At 46.1% G+C, this 26,733-nt stretch overlaps 2 protein-coding genes across 3 annotated transcripts in view; both read left to right on the top strand.

Annotated features, from left to right (window-relative positions):
* Window positions 1-6,644, top strand: part of Reck (reversion inducing cysteine rich protein with kazal motifs) — a 57,887-nt gene extending 51,243 nt beyond the window's left edge. Inside the window, exons 15-18 of the mRNA XM_029570730.1 lie at window positions 495-705; window positions 1,942-2,015; window positions 4,001-4,156; window positions 5,097-6,644. Of these exons, the coding sequence (XP_029426590.1) occupies window positions 495-705; window positions 1,942-2,015; window positions 4,001-4,156; window positions 5,097-5,315 (660 nt within the window). The 3' untranslated portion in view covers window positions 5,316-6,644. The remainder of the gene's footprint in view (window positions 1-494; window positions 706-1,941; window positions 2,016-4,000; window positions 4,157-5,096) is intronic.
* Window positions 6,645-18,216: 11,572 nt separating this feature from the next.
* Window positions 18,217-26,733, top strand: part of Glipr2 (GLI pathogenesis related 2) — a 20,356-nt gene continuing 11,839 nt past the window's right edge. Inside the window, exon 1 of one of the 2 annotated variants that reach the window (XM_017801809.2) lies at window positions 18,217-18,486. In XM_017801809.2, coding sequence (XP_017657298.1) covers window positions 18,474-18,486 — 13 coding nt within the window. In that variant the 5' untranslated portion in view covers window positions 18,217-18,473. The remainder of the gene's footprint in view (window positions 18,487-26,733) is intronic. The other variant, XM_008847722.3, reaches the window with a different exon arrangement.

Here is a 26,733-nt window from a genome sequence, read left to right as displayed (position 1 = left end):
TTTCGGGGGGGGTCTTTTTGAGACAAGGTCTCCCTGTAGCTCCAGCTGTCCTGGAACTCTCTATGTAGACCAGGCTGGCCTTGAACTCACAGAGATCTGCCTGCCTCTGCCTCCCAAGTGCTGGGATTAAAGGCGTGTGCACGGACTTAAGGTTTATCTTTAATTATGCGTAGTGGGGACTGGTATGTGCATATAAGTGAGGGTTCCTGGGGAGGACAGAGGCACCAAATCCCCTGGAGTTGGAGTTAAAGGTGTTTGTTTTTTGTTTTTTTTTTGTCTTGTCTCAGTTCATGAGGAATGAGCACCCAAAGTCTCAAGGGATTTCCAATCCATCTTGAGACAGTCCTATTGCTTTGTGTACCTCCTGGGCTTCAGAGGGTCCCCACAATTTATACCTGTGTCTTTTTACTTCCTAAAAATATGGCAATCCACTTTGCTCAGTTAGAAAGGCAAGCCATAGACATTTCCAGACTAAGTTATTTGATTTCCCTTAGTCTTTCTGCAGAGTCACAGAGCCTGTCTGCGGGCACAGTGGTGAGACCTACAGCAGTGTGTGTGCGGCCTACTCAGAACGTGTGGCCGTGGATTACTATGGGCCCTGCCAGGCTGTTGGGGTCCTCTCGGAGTACAGTGCTGTCGCTGAGTGTGCTGCTGTGAAGTGTCCTTTGCTCTCTGCCCCTGGCTGCAAGCCCATCATCCCACCTGGTAGGCTGGAGGTATTTGGGGGGAGTGGAATGATTTGCTGATCCACCTCCAGAAAGTGAGCCATTGAGAAGAGAGTTCACTAGGCTATTTAAAAAATTTCAAAATGTTTTGAAGAATTGGGCATGTGGCTTACACTTGTAATACCAGCACTCAGAAGGCTAAGACAAGAAGCTTGCCTGTGAGTCCCAGGCCAGTATGGGATTCAGTATGAGATCCTGTCTCAAAAGTAAATAAGTAAATAAGTTTTTAGAAGATCCATATGCTGAGTTGACACATTACTCCAAGTTAACTCAAAGCCATGGATTGCCTTAGAAACCATCTGCTGTGGTGACTTTGAAACTACATGGCAGCTTTTTTTTAAAGCAAAACCTTACATCAAACATCAATGTAGACAGATGTGGTGGTGCACACCTTTAGTCCCAGCAGTCAAGGAGAAGAGGCAGGTGGGTCTCTGAGTTCAAGGCCAGCTTGGTCTACAGTGAGACTCTTAGGGTTATTAGATTAAACCGGTGGAACAGCCAACACACAAGATTGTGTGGCTAGAGACTATGGTGACTGTAACTTCCTCAAGGAGGATCCATCCTGAAGGAGGAATTGTGGCTCTGCACCAGGTGCTTGTCTCATCTCTTAGAGGGAGGTTGTCCCCAAAAAAAGCTTTTACTATGTTTTTTTTTTTTTTTAACAGATTAAGATAGTTTGCCAGGCATGGTGGCAGGTGCCTTTTATCCCTGAACTTCAGAAGCAGAGGCAGGCCAATCTCCGTGAGTTCAAGGCCAGCCTGGTCTCCATAGCAAATTCCAGGCCAGCTGTGGCTACAGGAAAACCCTGTCTCAAAAAGACCAAAAAAAAAAGATAGTTTGAAAAATTCAGTTTGAAGCAAATACTCGTAGGATACCTGGAGCACCAGCTCTTGTGTTTATAGGAGGAAAAACAAAGGCAAGATGAGAGCATGTGTCCCGGATCAGGAGTTAAGAACAGAGGCAGGCAGGGCTGTGTATGCTGGTCCCCACAGCTCTTCACCCAACAGCTCTGCAGCAGGATGGGGGGCAGGGTGGGAGTGGAGGGATGACTGGTAACACCAGGTTGTAAGAGCCTAGGTTGGTCATGGAATCCATCTGAAGACAGAATCATCAGGAAAGACAGATGAAGGCCAAAATGAAGGGCTGCTCACTTTACCAACTAATTTGAAGTCTCTTTGTTTTAATTCTGGACACACAAAAGTCATTTCTGTTACAGGTGCTTGTTGCCCATTATGTGCTGGGATGTTAAGAGTTTTATTTGACAAAGAAAAATTGGACACTATTGCTAAGGTAAATTGTTTCATATGCCAGATACTGCTGAAACATAATTGTGCTAAACTTCTTGGTAATCCTGGAGAGCAGAATGTATAGTCCCTGTTTATAAATGAAGAACCTCTCCCCAGACTCAGACTCAACAAAACAAAGGTTTTCACCCAGGGTGACTGACTCCTGACCTATGCTCCTCCTTGCCACAACCAGATCCGTTCTCCTGAGCCTTCCTTAGAAAAGGCTCCTGTCAGCACAATGAGCATGCTCAGGGCCAGGTGGCCAAGGCTAGTAGAAACCCAGACGGCTTCACAGTCTCTGCACACCACCTCGCACCAGCACCCTTTCCTCCAGGCAGACCTTCCAGAGCCACCACCTTCTCTGGCTGTTGTTTCCTTTCTCGGCTGCTCCCTCTGCAGAGCTAGGTCTATAGTAATAAAGCAGCCCAAACCCGCCACTACCTAGAGATCCTTCCTGTTTTTTTTATTAAAATGCCTGCATTTTTATGGGAGAACTTTATTTTCCTGTGCCCTCTACTTCAGAACAGTCACTCTTTAGAAGGGAGAGATAACCTCAGTCAATAAAGTGCTTGCCCTGTAAGCATGACGACCTAAGTTCAGTCCCCAGAACCCAAGTTTTAAAAAACTGAGTGTGGTAGCAAGGGGGCCAGGACAACAGAGCCCCTGGCCTCACTGGTCAGCCAGCCTGCCTACTCAGCAAGCTCTTAACCAGTGAGAAATCCTGTCTTAAAAAACAAGGTGAGGGGGGCTGGAGAGATGGCTCAGCGGTTGGGAACACTGACTGTTCTTTCAGAAGACCCAGGTTCGAATCCCAGCACCCACATGGCAGCTAACAACTGTCCATAACTCCAGTTCCAGGGGATCCAACAGTCTCTTCTCTCCTCCACAGGCATTGCACAACACAGGTACACTTACATGCAGGCAATACATGCATACACAAAAACAAATTGAGGCACTGGAGAGATTGCTCAGTGGTTAAGAGTTCTTGCTGCTCTTGCAGAGGATTGCAGTTCAGTTCCCAGCACCCACATGGCAGGTTACAATCATCTGAACTCCATTTTTAAAGGATCCAACACCCTTTTCTGGATTCCTTTGGCAACAGGCACACATGTGGTACACCTACATACATGCAGACAAAACACTCACATATTAAAATATAAATTAAAAAAAAAAAGCTTGCCGGGCATAGTAGCACATGCCTTTAATCCCAGCACTTGGGAAGCAGAGGCAGGTGGATCTCTGTGAGTTCAAGGCCAGCCTGGTCTACATAGTGAGTTCCAGGACAGCTGGGGCTACAGGGAGACCCTGTCTCAAAAAGACCAAAAAAAAAAAAAAGAGCTAGGGCCGGAGAGATAGCTCAGTGGTTAAGAGCACTTGCTGCTCTTGAAAAGGACCTGCACCCACATAGTGGCTCACAACTCTAAATCCAATTTCAGGGGATATGACGCCCTCTTCTGGCATCAGCAGGCACTGCGCACACATAGTACACATATAGACACACAGGCAAAATATTCATACACATAAATAAAAATTAATCTTAGCTGGGCATGGTAGCACATGCTTTTAATCCTAGCATTCAGGAAGCTGGGTGTGGTGGCGCATGCCTTTGATCCCAGCACTTGGGAGTCAGAGGCAGGTGGATCCCTGTGAGTTCAAGGCCAGCCTGGTCTATATAGTGAGTTCCAGGCCATCTGGAGCTACAGGGAGACCCTGTCTTCAAAAAGACCAAAAAAGAAAAAAGAAATAAATCTTTAAAAAATCTAGCCATATAGCAAGACCATGTCTCAAAACAATAACAACAAAAAACAAAAAACACAAAGTACTTTTGGTAGGGGCTCATCTTAGCTTCAGAACTCTGGTACTGAGGGGTACTGAGGGTACTCAGGGGTTTGTTAGTCAAAGTGCCTCATCAGCTGGCAGCCGAAGCAAAATGTCTTCAGCAGTAAGAGAGAGTCCTGTTCAGGTCGTGGAAATGTGTTCTCTTGCTAGGTAACGAACAAAAAACCAGTAACGGTTCTGGAGGTGCTTCAGAAGATCCGCATGCACATATCTGTTCCACAGTGTGACGTGTTTGGATACCTGAGCATCGAGTCAGAAATCGTCATCCTGATCATTCCTGTCGACCATTATCCAAAAGCTTTGCAGGTGGGGTTCAGCATATGTTGTGTCTTGTCACTTTCAAGTTTGGTGGACTTGTGGGCTGGAGAGCTGGCGCAGCCATTAAAGGCTCAGGCTCACAACCAAAAAGACAAGTTTGGTGGACTTGCAGGGGAGTGAGGCACAAACCAGAAGCAGGAAGGGGCAAAAGTGTGAGGAGATGGGGCACATGGGAAGGGAAAGAACCATGGTAGCATCTGAAGGACTGAGCATCTTCCAGGGTGCTGAAGCCAGGTACTTGCTGGACAGCAGAGTGCAAAGGAGCCAGGGAAGGGGAGCAGTAAGCTACTCTGACTTAGTGTGGAGGGTCTCAGAAACTTCTAAATCCACTCCACCCATTGTACAGATGAGACATCCAAGGCCCAGGGAGTAGGTGACTGGCACTGGACATGCAGCGACAAAGCCAGAAAGCCTCTGGAGGATGATCCATCTGAGCCTGTCTTATGGACCCCACATTTTCTTCATCACAGATCAGGAGGCTATGGGGCCTCACTTGTGCAGGTCCAAGTTCAGCAGAAAGTCCTGAGGACTCAAAGGCAAGGCAGCAGCTCCACCTGCCTCATTCCAAACCTGCTTTTCGTTCTCAGGTCTAAAGCAGCAATAACGGCACATTCTCTTCCACTGATTGGTTAACATGGTCAGATGATGCCGAGTGGGCTTAGCAGTGAACAGTATTGCAAAAAACAAAAGTAGTTGGGCAGTGGCATTCGGGGTCCTTTCTGATTTCTCTGAATGCTCTTATATTTGTGTCAGAAATTCAGACTGTAATAAGTAGCAACCCTGGCAATGGCAGGAAGGGCAGGGAGGGCAGAGAGCACAGAGCAAGCTGCGTCTGTGGCTATTCTGCTTTGGGGACATACATGAAATTTGCTCCACTGGACCTTTTTATGGTGCCTGTGGGTTATTGAAAGAATCTTCTCCCTTCCAGATCGAGGCGTGCAGTAAGGAAGCAGAGAAGATCGAATCCCTCATCAACTCCGACAGCCCCACACTGGCATCCCATGTCCCTCTGTCTGCCCTCGTCATTTCCCAGGTGCAGGTTTCCAGCCGCCTGCCATCAGGGGCCATGGAGGCCAGGCCTCACTACCACACCCTGCTCCTCCTCAGCCTGGGCATCGCTGTGCACTTGCTCTGGACATGTCCCTGACAGCTCACGGAAGGTGTGACGTGTTCATCAACCAGGTGTCCTAGGACTGCTTCCTGGTGGCCCAGTGAAGGCCCATGTTACCTCTTATGACCACACAGTATTTTTTAACCTGCCACTATTAGGGACTTTGCCTTGGTTTTACAAATGTTAAAACAAGTTCTTCCATCATCATGAAGATGCCACCTCTTTCTGGCGGGTCAGTGCACCACAGTTTGCTCAGTAGGTAGGTTCCGTTCTCCAAAGCAAATTTAACTATCACTGACAAGTGAGATGGTTACTTTTAGAAAACATCCCTTGCTGTTGGAGTCATGACACAGGAACTTCAAGTTCCTGATGAAGGCTGCCCTGTTTGTTTCTGTGTGCAGATCCTGACCCACTCTGTCTAGCAGCTCGGCTCACTGCAGTAAGAGTGCGGAGTGAAGAGAAAGCAGCTCTGAAGTCATGTGACTCAGTGGCAGGCTTTACTCGTGGACATTTAAGGCAGGACCCCCATCTACTGTGTTAAACAAAACCAAGCTGACCAAATACACCCATAAAACTTTATGTCGTAAGACGCCCTCAGCCATCACTATGTTGTGCCTGTGACTTTACTGAAAGGGAGAAGTTACACTGCATCAGAATATCTTGCAACACGCAGTTTTTACATCAGTATTCAAGTCAAACAGAGATTTTAAACATCAATCTTTAAACCAATTGCTGCTACTTATATAATTGCCAAAAATGAAATAATTAGTAGTTCATGTAAATAATACATGATTTTTTATTTTATTATGAAGGTGAATAGCCATGTTTATAAAATGACAATCGTGTGTGTTAGCCCAATACTTTCTGTTCATGAAAACATATTTGCTTTCTTTGATGTGCACAATGTAGATAAATGTTCCATCTGACTTTCTTTTTTGATATAGAATTATAAAGAATGGTTTATATATTTAAAATGTCAAGCTGAGTATTAAAATGTTTGCATGTTGTCTAAGAAATTGGATACTTTGAATGTGTTTCACAGTTTGAAATAAGCTATTCAATGTATTACTTCTTGTTTATATGTACCTGAACTTGGGTTTTACATGAAGTATTTTTCAGTGTTATGTGTACCCTCTGAAATATATAGTGATAAGCTTATTATACCAAAATGCTGTTGAAATGGGCACTTAAAGCTTTCAGAATATCTCAGTCCTGATGGTAATGTAGCATGTTTGTTGCAATTGCTTATTTCTGTCTAAATGTCTTCAATATACTAGAATATATTGTATATATATATATTCTATATATAGTATACTGCAATATACTAGAAAGCTTTTCTATTTTAATAAAAGTAATTTCATATGATCATGTGTACTTCCAAGCAACGTGGACATTCAGAAAGAAACCGTTAGGCTGGGCGTGGTGGTGCAGTGATGCATGCCTTTAATCTCAGCACTCAGGAGGATAAGAGGCAGGTGGATCTCTGTGAGATCCAGGCCAGCCTGGTCTACATATCAAGTTCCAGGCCAGCTGGGGCTACAGGAGACCCTGTCTCAAAAAAAGACCAAAAAAAGAAAACCAAAAAAAAAAAAACAGAAGGGGAGAAAACTGACTCCACAAAACTGTGTTTTGGGCTCCACATGGGTGCCATGCCAAGGGCACTGTGGAACATGCATGTCCCCACAGACCGCATATGCACATAGTAGTAATAACATATTCCTGATTTTTGTCTGTGTTGAATGTCATTCTCTAAACAATATGGTATAGCCAGGTGTGGCTCAGGCCTATAATTCCAGCACTTGACAGGCTGAAGCAAAGAGACTTGCCTAGAGTTTGAGGTCAGCCTGGGTTACTGTTGCCAGTACCTGCTTAACCGACCCAGTAGTTGAGGTATCAGACAAGAATCAGTCCAGGCCTTCGCTATGATGCTAACACACCTTATTGATTACAAAGCAAATGGGGGCTTACCCAACCACCAGTCAGTTCAGGTTCACAGATACATTGGGTCTGGTCAGGAGGTCCTGCCAGAAGTCCACTCATCAGCCTTGGAGCAGCGTGGAGTCCCCATGGGCAATTTTGGAGCACCAGAGTCCTGTCAGGCCTTTCTGAGCAGGGCAGTTATACTTTGGTGGTTTGGTTTGAGTGCTGCATGCCCCAGATCTGATTAGTGATGCTGTAGTGGGTGTGTCAAGGCATAGTGCTGGCCCACAGTGGCATCATCCTGGTTTGACATTAGTGCAGCCATATTGTTTACATGTTTCCTGCATTCCACATTGTGAGATACAGGATGTTCCATCCAGTTACACAGTGGAGTCTAGATGAGTTTGGGCTAAGACTGTCTCTAAATAAATAAATAAATAAATAAATAAATAAATAAATAAATAAATAAAAATAAATAAATAAATAATACCAATCAGGTTGGTGAGATGGCTCAGTGGATGGAGGTGCTTGCCTCTGAGCCTGACAACCTGAGTTTGATCCCTTCTATATGGTGGAAGGAGAGAATCAGCCCCTATAAACTGTCCTCTACACTGGTGCCACAGTGCACATGTGCATAAATAAATAAATAAATAAATAAATAAAAAGTTTTTAAAAATCCGTATTTGGTTTGAGGTAAGAGCTATGACTGTGTGTTTTGCATCACACAGACTACATTGCCTTTACAAATTAATGAACATGGGGCTGAAGAGATGGCTCAGTGGTTAAGAACACTGATTGTTCTTGCAGAGGACCCAGGATCAAATCCCAGCACCCACATGGCAGCTAACAACTCTCTGTAACTCCAGTCCCAGGGGATCAGACAGCCTCTTCTGACCTCCGAGGGCATTGCATGACACAGGTGCGCTTACCTACATGCAGGCAATACACACGTATACAATAAAAATAATAAAAATTTTTTAAAAGTTCAAAAAATAATGAATATAAGGTATGGGATGCTAAAGTACCGATATCAGTAAGATAGGACCTTTCCTTAAAGTTCTTTTATTTTTTTTCTTTTTATTTATTTATTTATTTATTTATTTATTTTTGGTCTTTTCGAGACAGGGTCTCCCTGTAGCCCCAACTGTCCTGGAACTCACTATGTAGACCAGGCTGGCCTTGAATTCACAGAGATCCGCCTGCCTCTGCTTCCTGAGTGCTGGGATTAAAGGCGTGTGCCACCACACCCGGCTTATTTATTATTTTTATTTTATGTGTATGAGTGTATTGTCTGCATGTATGTAAGTGGACCCATGTCATGCAAAGCCTGCAGAGGCCAGAAGGGGGAGTCAGATCCCCTGAAATGAGTTACAGACAGTTGTTAGCTGCAGGGGGGTGCTGGGAATCAAACCCAGGTCTTCTGGAAGAACAGCAGGTATTCTTAACTGCTGAACCATCTCTCCAAGCCCCAAGTTCTTTTATTTTCAAATTGAAGAAGTAATGTCACTCTATACTTTTGCCTCACCCTTTGATAGTCAGTCTTTTCTCCTTTCTGGATTCAGTGTTCTGGGTAGTCAGTTGAGCAACTCAGGAAGGGACACAATGAGAGGGTCATCTGCAGTTGACTCCATGGATGTAAGTGTAGTAAGAACCCTGAACAGAAAACTGGACCCCTAGGCCAAGCAGGAAGCAGTTTATTGCACCGGTACAAAGCCTGAAGAGACAATTCTCTAAAGCAGAGCCCCAAACAAAGAAAACCTGAGCCTTTTATAGAAACCTTTTGCTTTCTTGTCTCCTATAGATAAACAACATACATTTTGATTGGTATTTTAAAATAGTGCAAGACAAATACAAAAATACAGAAACCTACAGCTGGCCAATGTGCAGAAAACAGGAGGCTACAGAGTGTTTGTCCCTGAATAGAATTTCAAACTTTGGCCTCCCGAGGTTCGGGGATCATTGCAGAAGAAGGGAAAAGACTGTAAGAGCCAGAGGTGGTAGATGACCACAAAGAAACAGCTTTCCAGACAGTTGGTCCGTTACTCATATGAACTCACAGCAGTGGTGACAGTGTGCGAAGTCCCATGCCAGCTCAGACCAAACAAAATCCCAGCATAAATGTGGAGAAATGGGTAAGAAACCCCAACCTAACTTGCTGGGAGGGGAGACAGTCTCTTTCAAGAATGTGACTCTTGGTAGATTAACCAGGTTCTAGTGGATGGGCCCACACTGAAGGACATCTGGGGACCCAAATTAGACTCTACAGTCCTTATTATATATATTTATATATATATTTATTTATATATTTATACATCATATATTTAGTATATATTTACTTATATATTATATATAATGTTTATATATATGAGTATATTAAATTAGGTGGGGGTGATAAGGGGAGGTGTGGATAGGGGAGAGTATCTAAATATCAAATTATATTGCATGAAAATTGCAAAATTTCAATAAAAATGTTCAACAAAAAGTTTTTTAAAAGATAAATGTTTTTAAAAGTTAAAATAGGGACTGGAGAGATGGCTCAGTGGTTAAGAACACTGGTTATTCTTGCAGAAGACCCAGGTTCAAATCCCAGCACCCACATGGCAGCTAACAACTGTCCATAACTCCAGTCCCAGGGGATCCGACAGCCTTTTCTGACCTCCACAGGCATTGCATGACATGGGTGCACTTACCTACATGCAGGCAATACACACAAACACATAAAAATAAGAAATTTTTTTTAAAAAAAAGTTAAAATAGGGCCTGGAGAGATGGCTCAGGGGTTAAGAGCACCCAGGTTCCATTCTCACCACCCACATGGCAGCTAACTCCATAACTCAATTCAGGGGACTTCAACACCCTCTTCTAACATGGCATTACATGAAATGGGTGCACTTACATGCAGGCAATACACTCATACACATAAAAATAAAAATAAATATTTTTAAAAATTACAAGGATAGAATTTTTAAGGATACTATAAGAATACAAAATTTAAAGGGGGACCTTGCGGGCTTGAGCAGCGGACATGCAGAGATACACGTACATAGACACCATCCACACCTTACGCAGGCTTATAACCAGGTCACTTCCCTTTCTACCTTCCTACTTTCCTCTTGTTTATCCCAGACTAACTGCCAGCAATGTCATCAAACGTTCACTTTTGTAGCATTGGAAACGAATTTGGTAGATACAGTCACGGGAATTTTATATTAAAGATCAGTAAAACGTACAATCTTGGAAACACTCCATCCTCTGCACCCCATGTGCCTATCTACGCCTTGAGACCAGAGCAGCTTGAGCTTTGTATAGCGCTTCCTACCCGCAGTTTCCACCAAAAGAATTGCCGTATGACAAACGACCAAGAATAACCAAGATTCCTGGCCCATTTCCTCAAGGTTGCCCAAGAATTCCTGTCATAAGCATAGTAGGAAATGTTTTAAATAAATTACCTAATGGAATTCTCATACATGGAGTTTTTAACACCATACAGTTGATGCAGTTAAGACTTGACCTTAGTTGTACTGATAAGTTGATGAGGCACAAGAAATCTAACTGGCACTCCTGCCAGAACAGGAGTTCACAGCCATGATTCCTCTGGGGTTTGAACAGCTAGGTGAGAACAGAGCAAAGATACTTTGAACCCAAGTTTAACTCAAGCTTATATTCATTTTTATCATACTGTCCATTTCCCTCTAAGAACAGCTTCGCTTATATCACGTGTTTTATTTTCTAACAAAAATAATAGTGATTGAAGTAGATGTGACTGAGTTTCCAAGGATGGAAAAGAGAGAGGGGAGGGAGGGAGGGAGAGAGAGAGAGAGAGAGAGAGAGACAGAGAGACAGAGAGAGAGAGAGAGAGAGAGAGAGAGAGAGATAGGTCTGATCTCCTGTACAGCAGGAACAGGTCACTGGTAGTTGAGCTGCTAGTCTGGGGGCTTGTTAAAGGACTTATGACAGAAACTGGAATGAGACACGAGGAAGGGGATAAGCTGGTCAGTCCAGCCGACCCAACTATGAGGTGTCCAGGTCTCTCTTCTCACTTTTGGTCACACACATACTCACAGATAGCTTCCTGGTAGTGGTAATAGGATAAGTGATAACAAGGAACTTGCCGGAAGCATTCCTGGCCTCCAGCAAGGGCATTTTCAGAACATTTGGGGTCCCTCCCTGCCCTCCCTGACCAGTTTTTATCCCCCTGTTCTCATCAGTAAGAACTGTTTTTCTAAATACTTTACATGTATTGATTCTTAGAGTCTGACAATCTTAATTGTCAACCTGATTAGACTGAGAAGTACTGTATTCGTTACTTTTCTGTTGCTGTGATAACACACCATGACCAAGGCAGCCCATTAAGGCTCTCTCAGTGGGTCACTGAGAGACTTTGAGGTTTTATAGCCTGGCCCCACTTCTGGCTCACTCGCTTCCTCACTTGCCATGTGATAGGCAGCCTCCTGCTCCTCCCTCCATACCTTCCCAGCCATGATGGACTATAGCCCCTGAGAGGGTAAGCCAGAATAACTCTTCTTCGCTTAAGTTGGTTCTTATCAGATACTGTGTCACAGCAATGAGGAAAGTAACTAGTCCACCTTGAAAATATGTCAGAACCAAGTTTTGTTTTTGTTTTGTTTTGGTTTTTTATTTTTATTTTTTTATTTTATTTTATTTTACTTTATTTTGGTCTTTTTGAGACAGGGTCTCTCTGTAGCCCCAGCTGTCCTGGAACTCACTATATAGACCAGGCTGGCCTTGAACCCACAGAGATCCGCCTGCCTCTGCCTCCTGAGTGCTGGGATTAAAGGCATGCATCACCACACCCGGCTATTGTTTTGTTTTTATCTTTTTTGAGACAGGGTCCCCTGTAGCCCCAGCTAGCCTGGAACTCGCTATGTAAACCAGGCTGGCTTTGAACTCACAAATATCCACCTGCTTCTGCCTCCCAAGTGCTGGGACTAAAGGCATACACCACCACCCCAGCTCAGAATCAAGTTTTATGCCAGTAAAGAGTAATACTACAAACCATGAAAGTAAAGTTATATTGTCCTATGTAAAACAACAGTCTTCTGAGTTTATTAGAAGAGGAAAAAAATTAAAGGATAGAAATCAAATGAACATGGGATTGGAGAGATGGCTCAGTAGTTAAGAGCACTGACAGCTCTTGCAGAAGACCTCGGTTCAGTTCCCAGCATCCACATGGTGGCTAACAACCATTCATAAATCTAGTTCCAGGAGATCCGACACCTTCTTCTGACCTCTGTGAGCCTTGTACAACATAGGTGCACTTACATACTTGGAGGCAATACACTCATACACATAAAATAAAATAAAATAATAAGGGCCGGGCGTGGTGGCGCACACCTTTAATTCCAGCACTTGGAAGGCAGAGGCAGGAGGATCTCTGTGAGTTCAAGGCCAAATCCCACCACCTACATGGTGGCGAACATAACGGATTGTTATGTGTCCTTCTGTAACTCCAGTTGCAGGGGACCCAATGCCTTCTTCTTTCCTCTGCGGACATTGCATGACACAGATACACTTACATGCAGGCATAACTCATACACATAATAAATAAATAAATAAATAAATAAATAAACATATCAACATTCATTGAAAGAAAGGTAGAATGGCTATGCTAATATAAAGCAACATAAATTTCACATGAATGAAAATCATCAGAGAGAGAAAGTGGGGGCTTTTGGAATGATAGGATATTTGTTTATTTGGACAGGGTTATAGCTCCACAGCAAACACTTTCCTAGTGCACACCGAATTCTCGGTTTGATCAACAGGGGAAAAAGGCAGTTTATCAAGATGATAAAAGTCATAAATGTTTCTGTTCAAATAAAAAGGTCAAAATACATGAAGCAAAACTAATAGAGCCTAAAGAAGAAACAAATTTACAATTACAGCTGAAGATTTCCATATTACTCACTATCTGAGAGAACAGGCATATGTGCACAAACAGATCAATCACACACAATTTAAGTAGGGCAGGGCTGTGAGCGCCTCTAACCAGAATAGTGTGGCAAAATCAGGTAGATTCCAGAAGCTCACTGGCCAGCCACCCCAGGCAAACAGCAAGCTTCTGGTTCAGTGAGAGACCCTGCCTGAAGGCAATAAGGCAGAAGATGGAAAACACCAAAGCCTTCTTTTGGCCTCCACCTGCATATACATCCTCCACACTTACGTGCATACACCACACATACACAACATCAAACGCACACAACCAAAAGAAGAAAGGCTTAAGATCAATAACTCTACTTCCATATTAACAAACTGAACAAGGGGGCTGGAGAGATGGCTCAGTGATTAAGAGCACTGACTGCTCTTGCAGAGGACTCTGGTTCAATTCCCAGCACCCACATGGCAGCTAACAACTGTCCAAAAGTCCAGTTCCAAGGAATCCAACACCTTCTTCTGATCTCCAAGGGTATTGCCCGACCTGGCACTTACACACCTTACACACATGTAGGCAATACACTCATACACATAAAATAAAAATAGTAAAAAATACATATATTAAGAAGAAACTGAAAAAAGAACAAATTAAACTCAAAGAAGAGGAGGAAGAAGAGTAGGAAAGAGAAACAGAGACAGAGGGAGAAGGGAGTTCTTTGAAATAATAAAATCACCAAGAAAAATCACACACACACACACACACACACACACACACACACACACACACAAATGCAAAACCATGACATTAAGAGCACTGCAGAGAAGCAGAAAAGAACAGTGTTCACAGTATGAGAGCTGGAAGAAAAAGTCAGAGCATCACTTTGATCCACGCTGAGGACCTGTAGGTTCTGCAACTCAGTGTTTTTGCTACTCTGTATTCCTGCAAAAGATTATAAAAGCATCACATGTATGAATTTTGATGCCCTAAACAAATCTTAACAAGTAAGAAAATTATAAAACTGAGTCTAAATAATGAAGATCAATTATTTTGGTAAGCCTATACACATTACTGATATTAGAAATGATGTGGAGACACCACTACAGATCACACAGAAAAAAATGTATGATGAAGCCTGGTGTGGTAGGCCACACTTATAATCCCAGCACTCAGGAAGTAGAGGCAAGAGAATCAGGAGTTCAAGGCCAGCTCTCTTCATAGAGAGTTTAGGCCAGCCTGGACTACAAGCAACCTTGTCTCAAACAAAACAACAAACAAAATGTGAATAACTTTATGCTGATAAATTTGACCACTTAGATGAATGAAATAAATACACAATGCCAATGTTCACTTAAGTACATAACCTGAAAGCTATCTACTCGAAGTTGAATTTGTGCTTTAAAATTTCCCACCAACCAAAAAACCAAAAACCCAATAAATAAAACACCCATGCACAAAAACAGCCAACAACAGTTTCTCAGAAACGAATACCTCTGTGCATAGAGGGCTTCATTGTTGATTTCTAGTAAATATTTAAGAAAAATAATAATACTAATTCTGTACAGTTTCAGAAAATGGAAGGAAAAAAAGCCCTTTCCAACTTATTTTGTAATGCTAATATTACTCTGATTTCCAAATCCTTAAAAAATGGGACTGGAGAGAAGATTCAGTCTTCAGCCATTAAGACCACTTACTACTCTTTCAGAGGACCCAGGTTTGGTTACTAGCACCCACATAGTGGCTAACAATCATCCTTAATTCCAGTTCCAGTTGTTAGGGGGCAGGGAGAGAGTGGTCTGATGCCCTGTTCTAGCCTTTGTGAGCATTGCACACACATGGTACATGCAGACAAAACACCAATAACACCTAAATTTAAAATAGATGAAATCTTTTAAATCTTTTATTTATTATTTTAAAATATTTATTTACTTTTATGTGTATGAGTGTATTGCCTGGATATACGTAAGTGCACCTGTGTCATGCAAATCCCTCAGAGGTCAGAGAAAGGTCTTGGGTCCCCTGGAGCTGAAGTTACAGACATTTGGGGTTAAGAGCAGTGGCTACTCTTGCAGAGCACCCAGGTTTGGTTCCCAGCATCCACATGGCAGCTAACAACCATCATCAACTCCATTTCTAGGGTTTCCAACGTCCCCTTCTGACCTCCTCAGGCATTTCAGGATGCAGGTGCATTTACATACATGCAGGCAATACACTCATACATATAAAATTTAAAAATTAAAATATTTTTTAAAAGATTATGGCGCATGTCTTTAATCCCAGTACTTGGGAGGCAGAGGCAGGCGGATCTCTGTGAGTTCAAGGCCACCCTGGTCTACATAGTGAGTTCCAGGCCATCTGGGGGCTACAGGGAGACCCTGTAAGTACAAACAAAACAAAATACAGCTGAGGGTATAGCTCAGCTGGTAGAATGTTTACCTACCATGCACAAAGCCCTGGAGTTCTTTTTTATTTTATTTTATTTTATATTTTTTGCTTTTGGTTTTTTGAAACAGCGTTTCTCTGTAGCCCCAGCTGGCCTGGAACTCACTGTGTAGACCAGGCTGGCCTTGAACTTACAGAGATCTGTCTGTCTCTGCCTCCTGAGTACTGGGATTAAAGGTGTGCATCACCATGCCTGGTGTTCAGAAGCTCTTAAATAAGACAAATCCAATCAATATTGATAAATTGGTAGTCAGGAGAATAAGGAGTTAAATGCCATTCTCAGCTCCATGGCAAGTTCAAGGCTAGCCTGGGCTAGGTAACAAATAAATGTTATTGGGTTGATTGCCCTTCTTCGTGTCTGATCTTTGCCTCTTGCTTCTGTCTGCTGGACAGGGAAATTCCTTCATCTTCAGCCATCCCATGGCCCTTGGTAGAGGTCAGCTTTGGTACTGCCTAAGTTCATCTGCACACTGTCTACATCCTGCTGCTAAGGTCAGCTCAAAGAGCCCACAGCACCCTACCCACAGACTCCAAAGATGCCACTGAGGCAGGAATTTAGCCCTGCCACCTCTCAGGCCCTCTCACCCCTAGGACTCACTTCTGAGGGTGTACATGAAACCAAGTGGCCCTTGCCAGGCTGCCTTCTGTATGCAATGAGTGGCTCCTCCCTGCTCACTGTGTCCTCATGGCTCTTCAATTTGTTTCCTCTGAACCAGCCTTCTAGAGAGTCCAGGGGTGATATGGAATTCCTCCTGAGTCCATCTGGCTATTTCAATGGGAATTTGTTAACAAAATGGACCAAAGAATTGAACAGAGGGTGGTCAGAATCCCTATGCGGCACCAAAAGTCCCATTTGGATCAGATGTACACAGTATGACCCACTTTGCCCCTGTTTGGAAGTGCTAAAATCCAGTAAGTGTATTTGCTGGACATAGGGAAAGAAGAGCAAGGGCAGTGTCCAGCCCTGCTGCTGTTCCACAGGACACAAGTCCTTAATGCTACAAATTCTGGCCTGACATGATGGTACAGACCCAACCTGTAATCCCAGGACTTGGAGGTTGAAGCAGGAGTATGGTGCCTATGCAGGTAGCTTGGCCAAATGGTGAGACACAGCAACGACCACAAAAACAATCCTAAAAGCAAACAAAATTCTAACCGAAAGAATACATAAGACTGGGGATGTAGCTCAGTTGGTAGAGTGCTTGCCAGCCTGCATGAAGGCCCGGGTTCATCCTTCAGCATGGCGCAATATTGGTCATGATGTCTACATGCCTGTAATCACAGCACTTGGAAGGTGGAGGCAGGAAGATCAGCAGTTTAGACTCATCCCCAGTTACGTGGGGAGCTCCACTGCTGGACTATATGAGACCCTATCTTTAAAAAGGGGGGAGGGTGAGATGACTCAGTAAGTAAAGGGGCTTGTGCCACCAAGCCTGACGTCCTGAGGGCCCACAATCTAGAAGGAGAGAACCAAATTCCACAAGTTGTCCTCTGACCTACACACACACAGTGGCACAGGCATGCCAAAGACATATACACACAAATACAGAGTAGATAAATTTAATAAAAATTATAGCTAAATACATAGATAGAGACACAAATATAAAACAAATTCTGCACTTGTAGCTAGTGGATCCACTCAATTCAGTGCCCATTTATTGAAATAATCTTTTAAAAATTTATTGTGGAAAAAAATGTGTATTTAGAATTAACCAGCTGGACTCGGTTTAGGTGATCCCAATTTTGTTAGCAACATCCAAAGTATCATAATCTAAAATTTTTATTACCTCTGTGTGTGTGTGTGTGTGTGTGTGTGTGTGTGTGTCCTCCACAGCTCTGGGTGGGGGGTGTCAGAGGACAACCTTCAAGAGTTGGTTCCTTCCTTTCACCATGTGAGTTCTGGGATCCTACTCAGTTCATCAAGTTTGGTGGATTCTGGGATCGAACTTAGTTGGTTAAGCTTAGCGACAAGCACCTTTACCCACTGAGCCAACTTGCAAGTCCCCATTGAAAGTTCTCTTATCTTCCGTGGAAGCTTCCAAAGCCTCTTTTCCACCAGGAAAGTTCCTTTGGGGGAGTCTGGTAGGCGGTGGTTTAGGCTGTGCCTTCCCTGGGGCCCTTCTCACACAGGGCTGGGGCCTGACCCAGTCTCTCCAGTGTCCATCCAGAGGTGCGTTAGTGCCCTAAGATCTAGGAAGGGAAAGGCTTCCTAAAGAGACTGATGGACCCCAGGGGATGGCTAGGAGGCAAGCCAGCGGCAGACCTGGCTGAGGGAACAGCCTGAGCAAATCCAGGAACGTTTTGGGAATATCAGAGATTCTGGCTTGACAGGAGCATGGGATAAAGCTAGGTGAGGAGACGGGTCGGGAGCCAGACTTCCTGGGATGGGGAGTTTGCCATGAAGGTCAAGAAGACAGGTCAGAGCTGCAGGCTTGGGAAGTGATCAATTTCAAACTGGGCGGCGTTCTGGGAGTGTCCTAAGGAGATGCTCTTGGGAGCCCAGTGTCACTGGGGAGGGGAAGCAGCTCATGGGGGAGGGATGTAACGGGGTGTCTGTCATGGCAGACTTGAGGCTGCGAGGGTACCGACCCCTGGTGGCGCCGGCCGGAACCGTCCCTGGCAAGGCGACAGTAAGTGCAGAAGTTTGCGCACCACTTCTTCCAGGAACCACGTGCAAGGCGCCGGCTATCCAGCGTCAGGGTCTCGCCCTGTCTGCGCCAGCCAGCCCCGGGCAGCGGCGGGATTCCCTTCCCATAGTGAATTTTAGGGGTGGCCCCAGGGCGCCTCCCCAGCAGCTGGTGTTGCCTTATAAGGCGGGCCGGGCGGCGCCGGGGGAGTGGCTGTGGCTGCTCGGCCCCCACCCGACCCGGCGAACTGCGGGGACCCGCCACCCAGCCTAGCGCAGCAGCCGCCGAACCCAGGAGTGCGCGCAGCCGGCCATGGGCAAGTCAGGTGAGCAGCCGGCCAGGTCCGGGTGTGGGGATGGCTCCAGAGCCTGGGTTAGGGATCCTCGTCGTCACCCTGACTGGCCTGGAGCCTGGTCCTCTGGGAGCCCCGCGCCCCCCGCTCCCGCCACTCCCTCCGCGTTGCGGGACCCCTGGGTGTGGGATGGAGAGCGCGGGAGCTAAGAGCCCGGGGGCTTGGCGCGTGCTGGGTCAACCTGGGAGCCGAGGACGGTGTGCGGCCATCGCGAGAGAAAGAAAAAGAAAGAAGGGGGAAAGCGAGAGGGTCCTCCTGGCTTCGAGCCAGAGATTGCGTCAGGGAGAGTTTCCTAGAGCTGATGGGGATGGTGCTTTCTGACACGCTCAGGCGTGGCCTTGCTTTGTTTCAAGAGGTGGACAAAGTTACAGTTGCAAAAAGTCACCAAATTGTAACAGCATCTCTAGTTGCAAAGCGGTTTATCCGATCCCGCCCTGCTAAAGACAGGTCCGAGTATCCTTTTCATTTTTTGCTGTGCACACTCGTTCCCCCGTTATGTCTGACTTGCTGCTGTGTGTACACACCGCTGTGGCTGTAAGGCTGAAGCTTCTGAAAAGCAGATCTCCTGTCTCTCCCTGCCTGCCACCTTCCACTGACCAGGCCCGCTGCCCATGGGCACCACCCTTTACTGTACACTGAACTGCAGCTGTGCTGGCTGGTTGGTACTCTGGTCCTTCCTCTGGGTGCCCTGGCTTGGTACTCACTACCCTCCCCACACACACACCTCACACCCAGCCTGAAACTCTCCCAATCCTGTGCTCAGCTCCTGGATGAAGAGCCCATCCCTCATCTCTCTCTCCTTCCCCATAGGGACTGTCCACTCTGTGAGTCATTTATAGCCACTCCTCTTGTATAGCAGAGCCCTACTCCCCACCCTACCCCCATCTGTCATTCCTGGCCATCAGGGATATCTATTGGCACATGGCTCCTGCCTCACAGGAGGCTCTGCTGGAACAATGGGTTCAGGGGCTTGTCAGGGGTCAGAGGAGGAGGGCTTGGTTCCTTCTTGGATCTATCCTCCAAGACCTAGACTCAAGAGATGCATTGAGTGTAAGTGGCTTCCCCTGGCACAGTCCCAACCTGCCTTTCCTCAGGCTGTAGTAACATCGGATCTCTACTTGAATAAAATATTTGTTTTGAAAATAATCAGCATTTGAACATTAATTGGATATTTGATGTTAAAAAATTAGTTCTTTTTAGATGTATTTATCTTTACTTTGTGTGTATGAGTGTTCCCATGATTTTTTAAAATGTATTTTTAATATATTTATTATTTCTTTAATTTTATGTGTGAGTGTATTGTCTACATACATGTGAGTGCACCCATGTTGTGCAATGCCTCAGAGGTCAAAAGAGGGTGTCGGATTCCCCTGGGACTGGAGTCAAGGACGGCTCATAGCCGCCATGTGGGTGCTGGAAATCGAACCCAGGTCCTCTGCAAGAGCAGTCAAGTGCTCTTAACCTCTGAGCCACCTTTCCAGCCCCTGCTCCCATGATTTTAAGTGCTCCACATGTATACAGTGCCCACAGAAGCCAGAAGAGGGCATAAGGTTCCCCAGAACTGGAGTTACAGACAATCGTTGTTGGCTGCTATGTGGGTGCTGGGAACTAAACCTAAGTCCTCTGCAAGAGCAGTTAGTGCTCTTAACCATTGAGCCATCTCTCCAGCCCCTCAAACAGCACTTTTTAAAACTAAGCCAATGAGAGATGGCTAGTGGTAAAGGCACTTGGTACCAAGGTTTGATGACCTGAATTTTATCCCTGAAACCAACACATGGTCAAAGGAAAGAACCAACTCCTGCAAGCTGTCCTCTGACCTCCACACACACAGGCTATGGTGCCCGCCCCCCCCCCAAAAATCTTAACAATTTTTAAAAATCAAGGATTCTACCACAATACAATCCAAAGCTACACTAACTTGACACACTGCTGAGAAACGACAGTAGGAAACTATTAAAACTGTTTTCTGTAATTAAACCATTATGTTTCTGTAATAGCAGAAAACTTTGTATGTACAATAAAAACACTGCAATTTGTAACATACAATAGTCTTGAATCTAAGCCAAAGTATCTCAGGCAGAGTTCTGTGGCACTGCCTGTTGGGTGGCAGTACATATTGCACATGTTTTATGTTCAGAGCCAAGGCTGCAGGGAAGTTGTGCCATGCAACACAGTCAAGTGTTGCCAGAAACACCTCAGACTCATTCTGGCATTTGAGTTTGAATCACGTTTTGGTGGTTGTATGTTCAGAAATCTTTTACTGTGGCCAAACTTTTCACCACCCTCTACATTCAGTTATACACCCATATGAGGTCTTGTTCCACAATTCTAAAATTTTTTGATTTATATTTTTGTGTATGAGTGTTTTACCTGCATGTATGTACATGTACCACATGTTCGCAGTGGATGCAGAGGCCAGAAAAGGGACCCCTTGGAGCTAGAGTTAGGACAGTACGAGACACCATTTGAGTGTGGGGAACTGAACCCAGGTCTTATGCAAAAGCCAGCCAGTGCTCTTAACCACTGAGCCACCTCTACAACCCTGTGCAAAGATAAAGGCTAGAGTGGAAGGGTATATTTGCAGAGGATGGACCTTGAGCAGACTTGTCAGACAACCTGCTATGAATAAAGAGGAAGGTCAGGGGCAGGGGTACACCTTTAATCCCATCATTCAGCAGTCCAGAGGCAGAAGCAGGTGGATCTCTGTGAAAATGAGGCCAGCCTGGTCTACATAGTGAGTTGCAGCCCAGCTGGGACTACAGGGAGACCCTGGGGGGAGTGGGGCCGTCAGAGGCATGAGTCTGCAAGCAAGATGGTGTTGATGCAGGTTGAGAGGAGCACGGTGGCAGAGAGCTGGTGGCGGAAGGCAGTAGAGCTGGTAGAGCCAGGTGTGACTCCCACACTCTCACACTTAGGGTCTAGTATCCTAATGCAGACCTAGATCCCTCATGGCTGCATATGTTTGGCTATTCTAAGGGTCCCTAAGAGACAGTGACTCTTCTGGGTAACTCAGACCCAGTGAGACTTCTGCACAACCCAACCTTGAATTTCCAGGCCACTGATGGACTCTTCAGGGAGGCCGCACTCAGAGATACCCCAGTTTATATAGGGGTGTATATCTGGGTGGCTCCAGAAAGAGCAAAACAAGGACTTAGTCCCTGCTTCTGAGCCAGTTTCTTCCTTACTTCACAGAAGCCAGTCTCATTTTCAACCAAATCTCAGATATACCCCAGGGCTGCTCAGAAGCAGTAAGCATTTCTGCAAGCCATCACGCAGCTGTTGCAGTTCAATCCAGAAGGGCTCAGACCAGTGTTGGAAGATCCCAAGTATGCTGGAACAGAGGAAGGCAGTGCCCTTTGCCCCAAGTAATAGTGATTACCAATCATTAAGCTCCCACTGAATGCCTGGCAGTAAAGCATTTGCTATGTTACCAATTTTGTAATGGGGCTTAAGGCCATTACTGTCAGTTCATTGTGTAGATATATGGCACTCAGGCAATTTGATCAGTTTCATACCTTAACCAGTAAGTGAACAAACCCAGATTGGAAGTCAGCTTGCTCTCTCTCTCTCTCTCTCTCTCTCTCTCTCTCTCTCTCTCTCTCTGTATAGAACCCAGCTCTTTAGTTTCCTAACTGTGCTTTTTTCTATAGCACACTGACCACAGGCCCTGACCCCAGTCACCTTCCCAGCTGGACTCTGGCCAGTGGGGAACCCCACACATATTCTAATCATCTTTAAGAAACTTGATGTCCCAGGACACACATCACTAACATGAGAGGTTATCAGAGCAGAAGGCCTTTAAAATTTTTTTTTCTGAGTGGGCCCCTGGGGCATCTGCAGGGAGAGGCCCTGTGGGTCAGGTCTAGTCCAGGAATTCCAATCCCATCTCTTCATTTTCTTGCTGGTCTCTTTTGAAGAAAGGATTTTCTTGCTTTGAAGGCATTTTGAAACTGCAGCTGTCATTCTCTGTGCACAGAGGGGCATCTGGGGCAAAGAGGACAGAGGCTTGCATCTAGGCAGGCTAGTGGCACCACCGGACTGGTACTTGAGCAGCCCAGCAGACGCTCCCCTGTTCAGCAGCTACGGTCATTCGAGTACCATATCTACCTGGTTAGCTTTCACAGAAGTCTTCTTAGAGGAGGCCATCACTCCAAGAAATGAATTCCTTGTTTCCTTAGGCAACTAAGCAACTGTTTGTTGTCTAGTCCTGCAGTTAGGAGAAGGGGCAGCCATGTGTAAAGTGGAAACTTCAAGGTTGGCGGCAGCAAAGAGGGGAGCAAGGGGTGCACTTAGGTCTGATTTTAATGTAGACCAACTGGATCTGGGTGATCTGAGGCAATTCACACTGTCCCAGATGCTGATTTGGGGAATCCCGTTCTAGTACTATCAGTATCTGGTGTGACTAGTTCATTCATTTGTTCACTCACTCATTCAGCAAATTTCCAGGCTTGGAAGAACTAAAAGATACCTTCTAACCGCCCCTCCCCAATTATCCACTTTCAATATTATTCATAAACAGGTGAAACAGTTTTGCCCAAAAGCAGGAGCAGTTTGCCTTCTAGCCCCTTGTCAAGAGATGACGAACAGGGCCGGTTCAGAGTGCCCACCGTGGCCCCTCCTGTCACGGCCTTTTTGGTGGAGAGCACAGAGGGGCTAGACAAGAGGAGGTTGCTGAGGGAGGAGCCTGTCCCCTAAAAGCAAGTGTGTGAAAGGCTAAGGATGTCTCAGTCTTCTCACTGCCCTCAAGCCCCAAAGATCTTAAAGTGCCTAGAGCAGCTCCACCTAGTATGTCCTGCCCTGCATTCCACAGATAGCCTTCCCTGCCTTCTCTGCTCCACACAGCTGAGAACTCCTGTGTCACAGTCCCTGGCTGGCCTGGGCCTCTTGGGACAGGCCTAGGTCTGAGCACCTAGACACAGAGGAGACGCTTGAGAAATCTAGTTGTTTCTTCCCTTCCTTCCTCTTCTCTCCTGTCAGAGATCAGAGGCTGCCCCAGCCTGGGGTCTTTTCTCCTACCTTTCTTGCCTTAGCTGTCCTCTCTTGAGTCTGAGTTGTCTCCTAGGTGACATCTCTGCCACTCGCTTTGGTGACCTATGAACTATGAGACAGGGCATCCGAACAGGGTCTTGCTTCAGATCCAGGCTACTCCTGAAGGCAGGCACCTCCTGGGCTAGCATGGGAATCTGAGCAAGTGACTTCCCTTGCATAGCATATTTTCCTAGTCATGAAAGTGGGTGCAGTAATGGATGCTCTAAGAAGCTGTGAGAGATTAATGAGGTTGCAGGTCCAGCCGCAAACAAGCCAGGAAAAGCAAGAACACAGACAGGTCTGCTTTTCCTTCCTCTTGGCTCCTCTCACAAAATGAAGCAGGAGTCCTTGCCCTTCCCCCGCTCTTGGGACAGCTGAGGGCCCTCTCTGCCTGGTGGTGGTGGGCGGTTTCACTTTGACTTTTCCTCTATGTTTATCTATGTTCTTGGGTTTTTTTTTTTTTTTTACAGAAGTAGGGTGTACTTCTGGTTGGGCGTGGTCACCACTGATAACTTGCCTCCCTGGGCTGGCGTCCTGCTCAAAGGAACCATCTGGGGTTAGGACTTGCAGGTCATTGTGGGAGGGAACTCCTGAGACTGCCCAACTGTTGGCTGTGGGCCCCAGGCTTCCAGCCAGGGGAGACAAGAGAGGCCTCCCCTGCTGACTATGGCAAGACCTTTTGAACCCTGGTTGAGGCCCTGGCTGAGGGAGCCAGCTCTGCGACTGGTGCTCTGGGCTCTGACCTTGTGTTGGCTCAGGAACTTTCACTTTTATCCCTTCCAACTTCCCACATTCTGGAAGTACAGTGACCTAGTTTTTAGCAGCCTTATATGTCTCTCTCTCTCTCTCTCTCTCTCTCTCTCTCTCTCTCTCTCTCTGTTGAGGAGCCTATAGGGCCTATAGCACAATGGGGTCCAGTGCACACTGACCTCAACACTCAGGCTGCCTTAAACTGGCCTCTGAGCCACCCATCTGCTCTTCTAGGGCCCTAAGAGCCTGTCCCTTTCTGTGTGCTTAGCCTCCACCTCCTGCGTCCTGACCTCAGTGTATCTTCTCCAGGGAACTTCCCTGATGCCTCTGAGGTTGGTTGCATGCACAGGCCACCAAGTCTCAAGCATCTCCCGCGGTGTCCACCAGACCCACCCTTGGCCTGTCTGAAACATGGGAACTAGAAGTTCAGGATGTCATTCCTGTCACTTAGATGGGGGCCCTTCTTTACTGACCATGTGGTTCTATAGAAGCCTTTGTTTTGATTGCTCTGTCTCTTTACTAAAGGTCAGGAGATCCTGGAAGTCATAGGCCAGTTCTTCATCCATCTCCCTCACCCACACCTGATGGAATCTTAGAAGATCTCTACCCTGGAAGGATAGGGGGCTCACTTGCTCTCCTGTCACAGTGGGAGATGGCTTGCCACCTTCTGAGGGAAGCCCCCTGCAGTCTTCTGAAAGCTTTTTTAACAGTCTTGGTAGGAGCGCATATTTTTCAGATGCTTGTACCTCTCCCTTCAGATAGCAATCAGATATTGGGTCAATGGAACCAAGGAACTGGAATTTCTCCCAGAGTGTCATGTCATGCTGGAGGAGGGGAAAGACTGAAACCCTGGGACTGGGTCAGAGAAGAATTTGCCTTCCAGAAAGAGATTCCACACTGTGCTGACTGCTTAGCAGGACCTGGTGATGGTGGAACCACACCCTGTCAGGGACTGTTTCATAGTGCACACCTCTATTTAAACCCAAACCTCATGTCAGGACTCCAAAGATGGACTTCAGGGTCACTCGATCTCTTTGTTCCTCTTCTTAATGCGGCCACACTGAGTAAGTCTCCTTTCTCTGCGTTGCACTATTGCTGGTCTCTAATTGGAGTATCTAGGAACAGGGGGACTCCTAGCTCCTTAAGGCTGCCGGAGCCCAGGCTTGTACCATTAGGACTCTGGTAATGCTTTGACTGGGAGAAAGGACCTTCTTAGGCTGAGCTGAAATCTATCATCTTGCCTCTCTACCTGCTGGCTCCAACTCTGCCCTGTTGGACCCCAGCTTTCACTGGAGGCCCCCCACTGACTTTCAGTGTGATCTCCAGGATGAAAAGCTCAGTGTGCACAGTTACTTTCACAGGCCCCCACTGGCAGCCTCTGAAGACTCTTCAGATCCTCTCTGCCTCTTGAGCAAAGCAGGGTTGGGCAACCATTGCATAGGAGCCAGCCTGCGGTTCTGGCCACCACAACACCCTGTTGCCTCCTTCTGAGCTACTGAAAAAGATCCCGCCCACATCCAGGATTTGCTCTGGCTCCTGCCGGCCACTGTGGGCTGGTTTTTGATACTGTGATTTGATGTCCCAAATACCACATTAGCCTGCCAAACCTGAAAAACACCTTCAAATGCACAGTCTTCCTCATTTATGCCTTCAGGAGTGTTACATGAAGCGGAAATGGAGCTGCTCCAGGAGTTTTTCACCTTGCAATGCTGAAACTCTATACTCACTAAACATCGCCTGCTTCCTCCTGCCCCAAGAGACCTAAATTCTGCCTTTCTTATCAACAGAGGTGTGGCCCTTCCCTGGTCACAGGACCTGAAGACTTCAGGTTGTGGCTCTACCCCCTGCCTCATGCTGTCACTGGTCTTCCCATATCTACCTGTCACCCAAACCTCACAAATCCCGGTTGAGGGCCCTTCCATCCCCACCATGTGTTCCTGAGACTGGATCTCTTTAAACAGCCTTTCTGGATCCTAGAGCCCCCAAGGGTGGTCTTCCTCTTTGTCAGAAGGTCCTTGGATGCCTTGACCACCCACCATGACCTTTCTTTTTCCCTCTTGCTGCAGCTAGCCCCAAGCACTTCCTTTATGCCCAGGTATCCACCCTTCCAGTCACCACCGGCCAGCCTAGTGCTTGCTCACAGTCCCAGGACCCCATGTCCACAGAGAAGGACTCTTAGAATCCTAAGACTGGTACTTGGTGCCTTTGTGATCTTAGCCTGGTCACATTCTCCAGGTTTCTCTTGCTTCTGTGCTTACCTACATTGTGGCAGTTGTCACAATGTTGTCTGCTTCCAAGACCTTTTCTCTTCTATGTGTGAGCTTTAGCGGTCAGAACATGGCTGATTTGTCTCTGGGTCCCTTTCCCGCCACGTGGGATCTGGTGCACAGGAAATATTCCTAGAGCAGATAGTAGAGAAATAGACTAGGATTGAATGGAGGG

Source organism: Nannospalax galili, unplaced genomic scaffold (genome assembly GCF_000622305.1).
Source record: "Nannospalax galili isolate Female #2095 unplaced genomic scaffold, S.galili_v1.0 scaffold263, whole genome shotgun sequence".
Lineage (NCBI taxonomy): Eukaryota > Metazoa > Chordata > Mammalia > Rodentia > Spalacidae > Nannospalax > Nannospalax galili.
The sequence above is the reverse complement of the archived record's forward strand: the minus strand, read 5'-3'. Positions and strand labels throughout refer to the sequence as shown.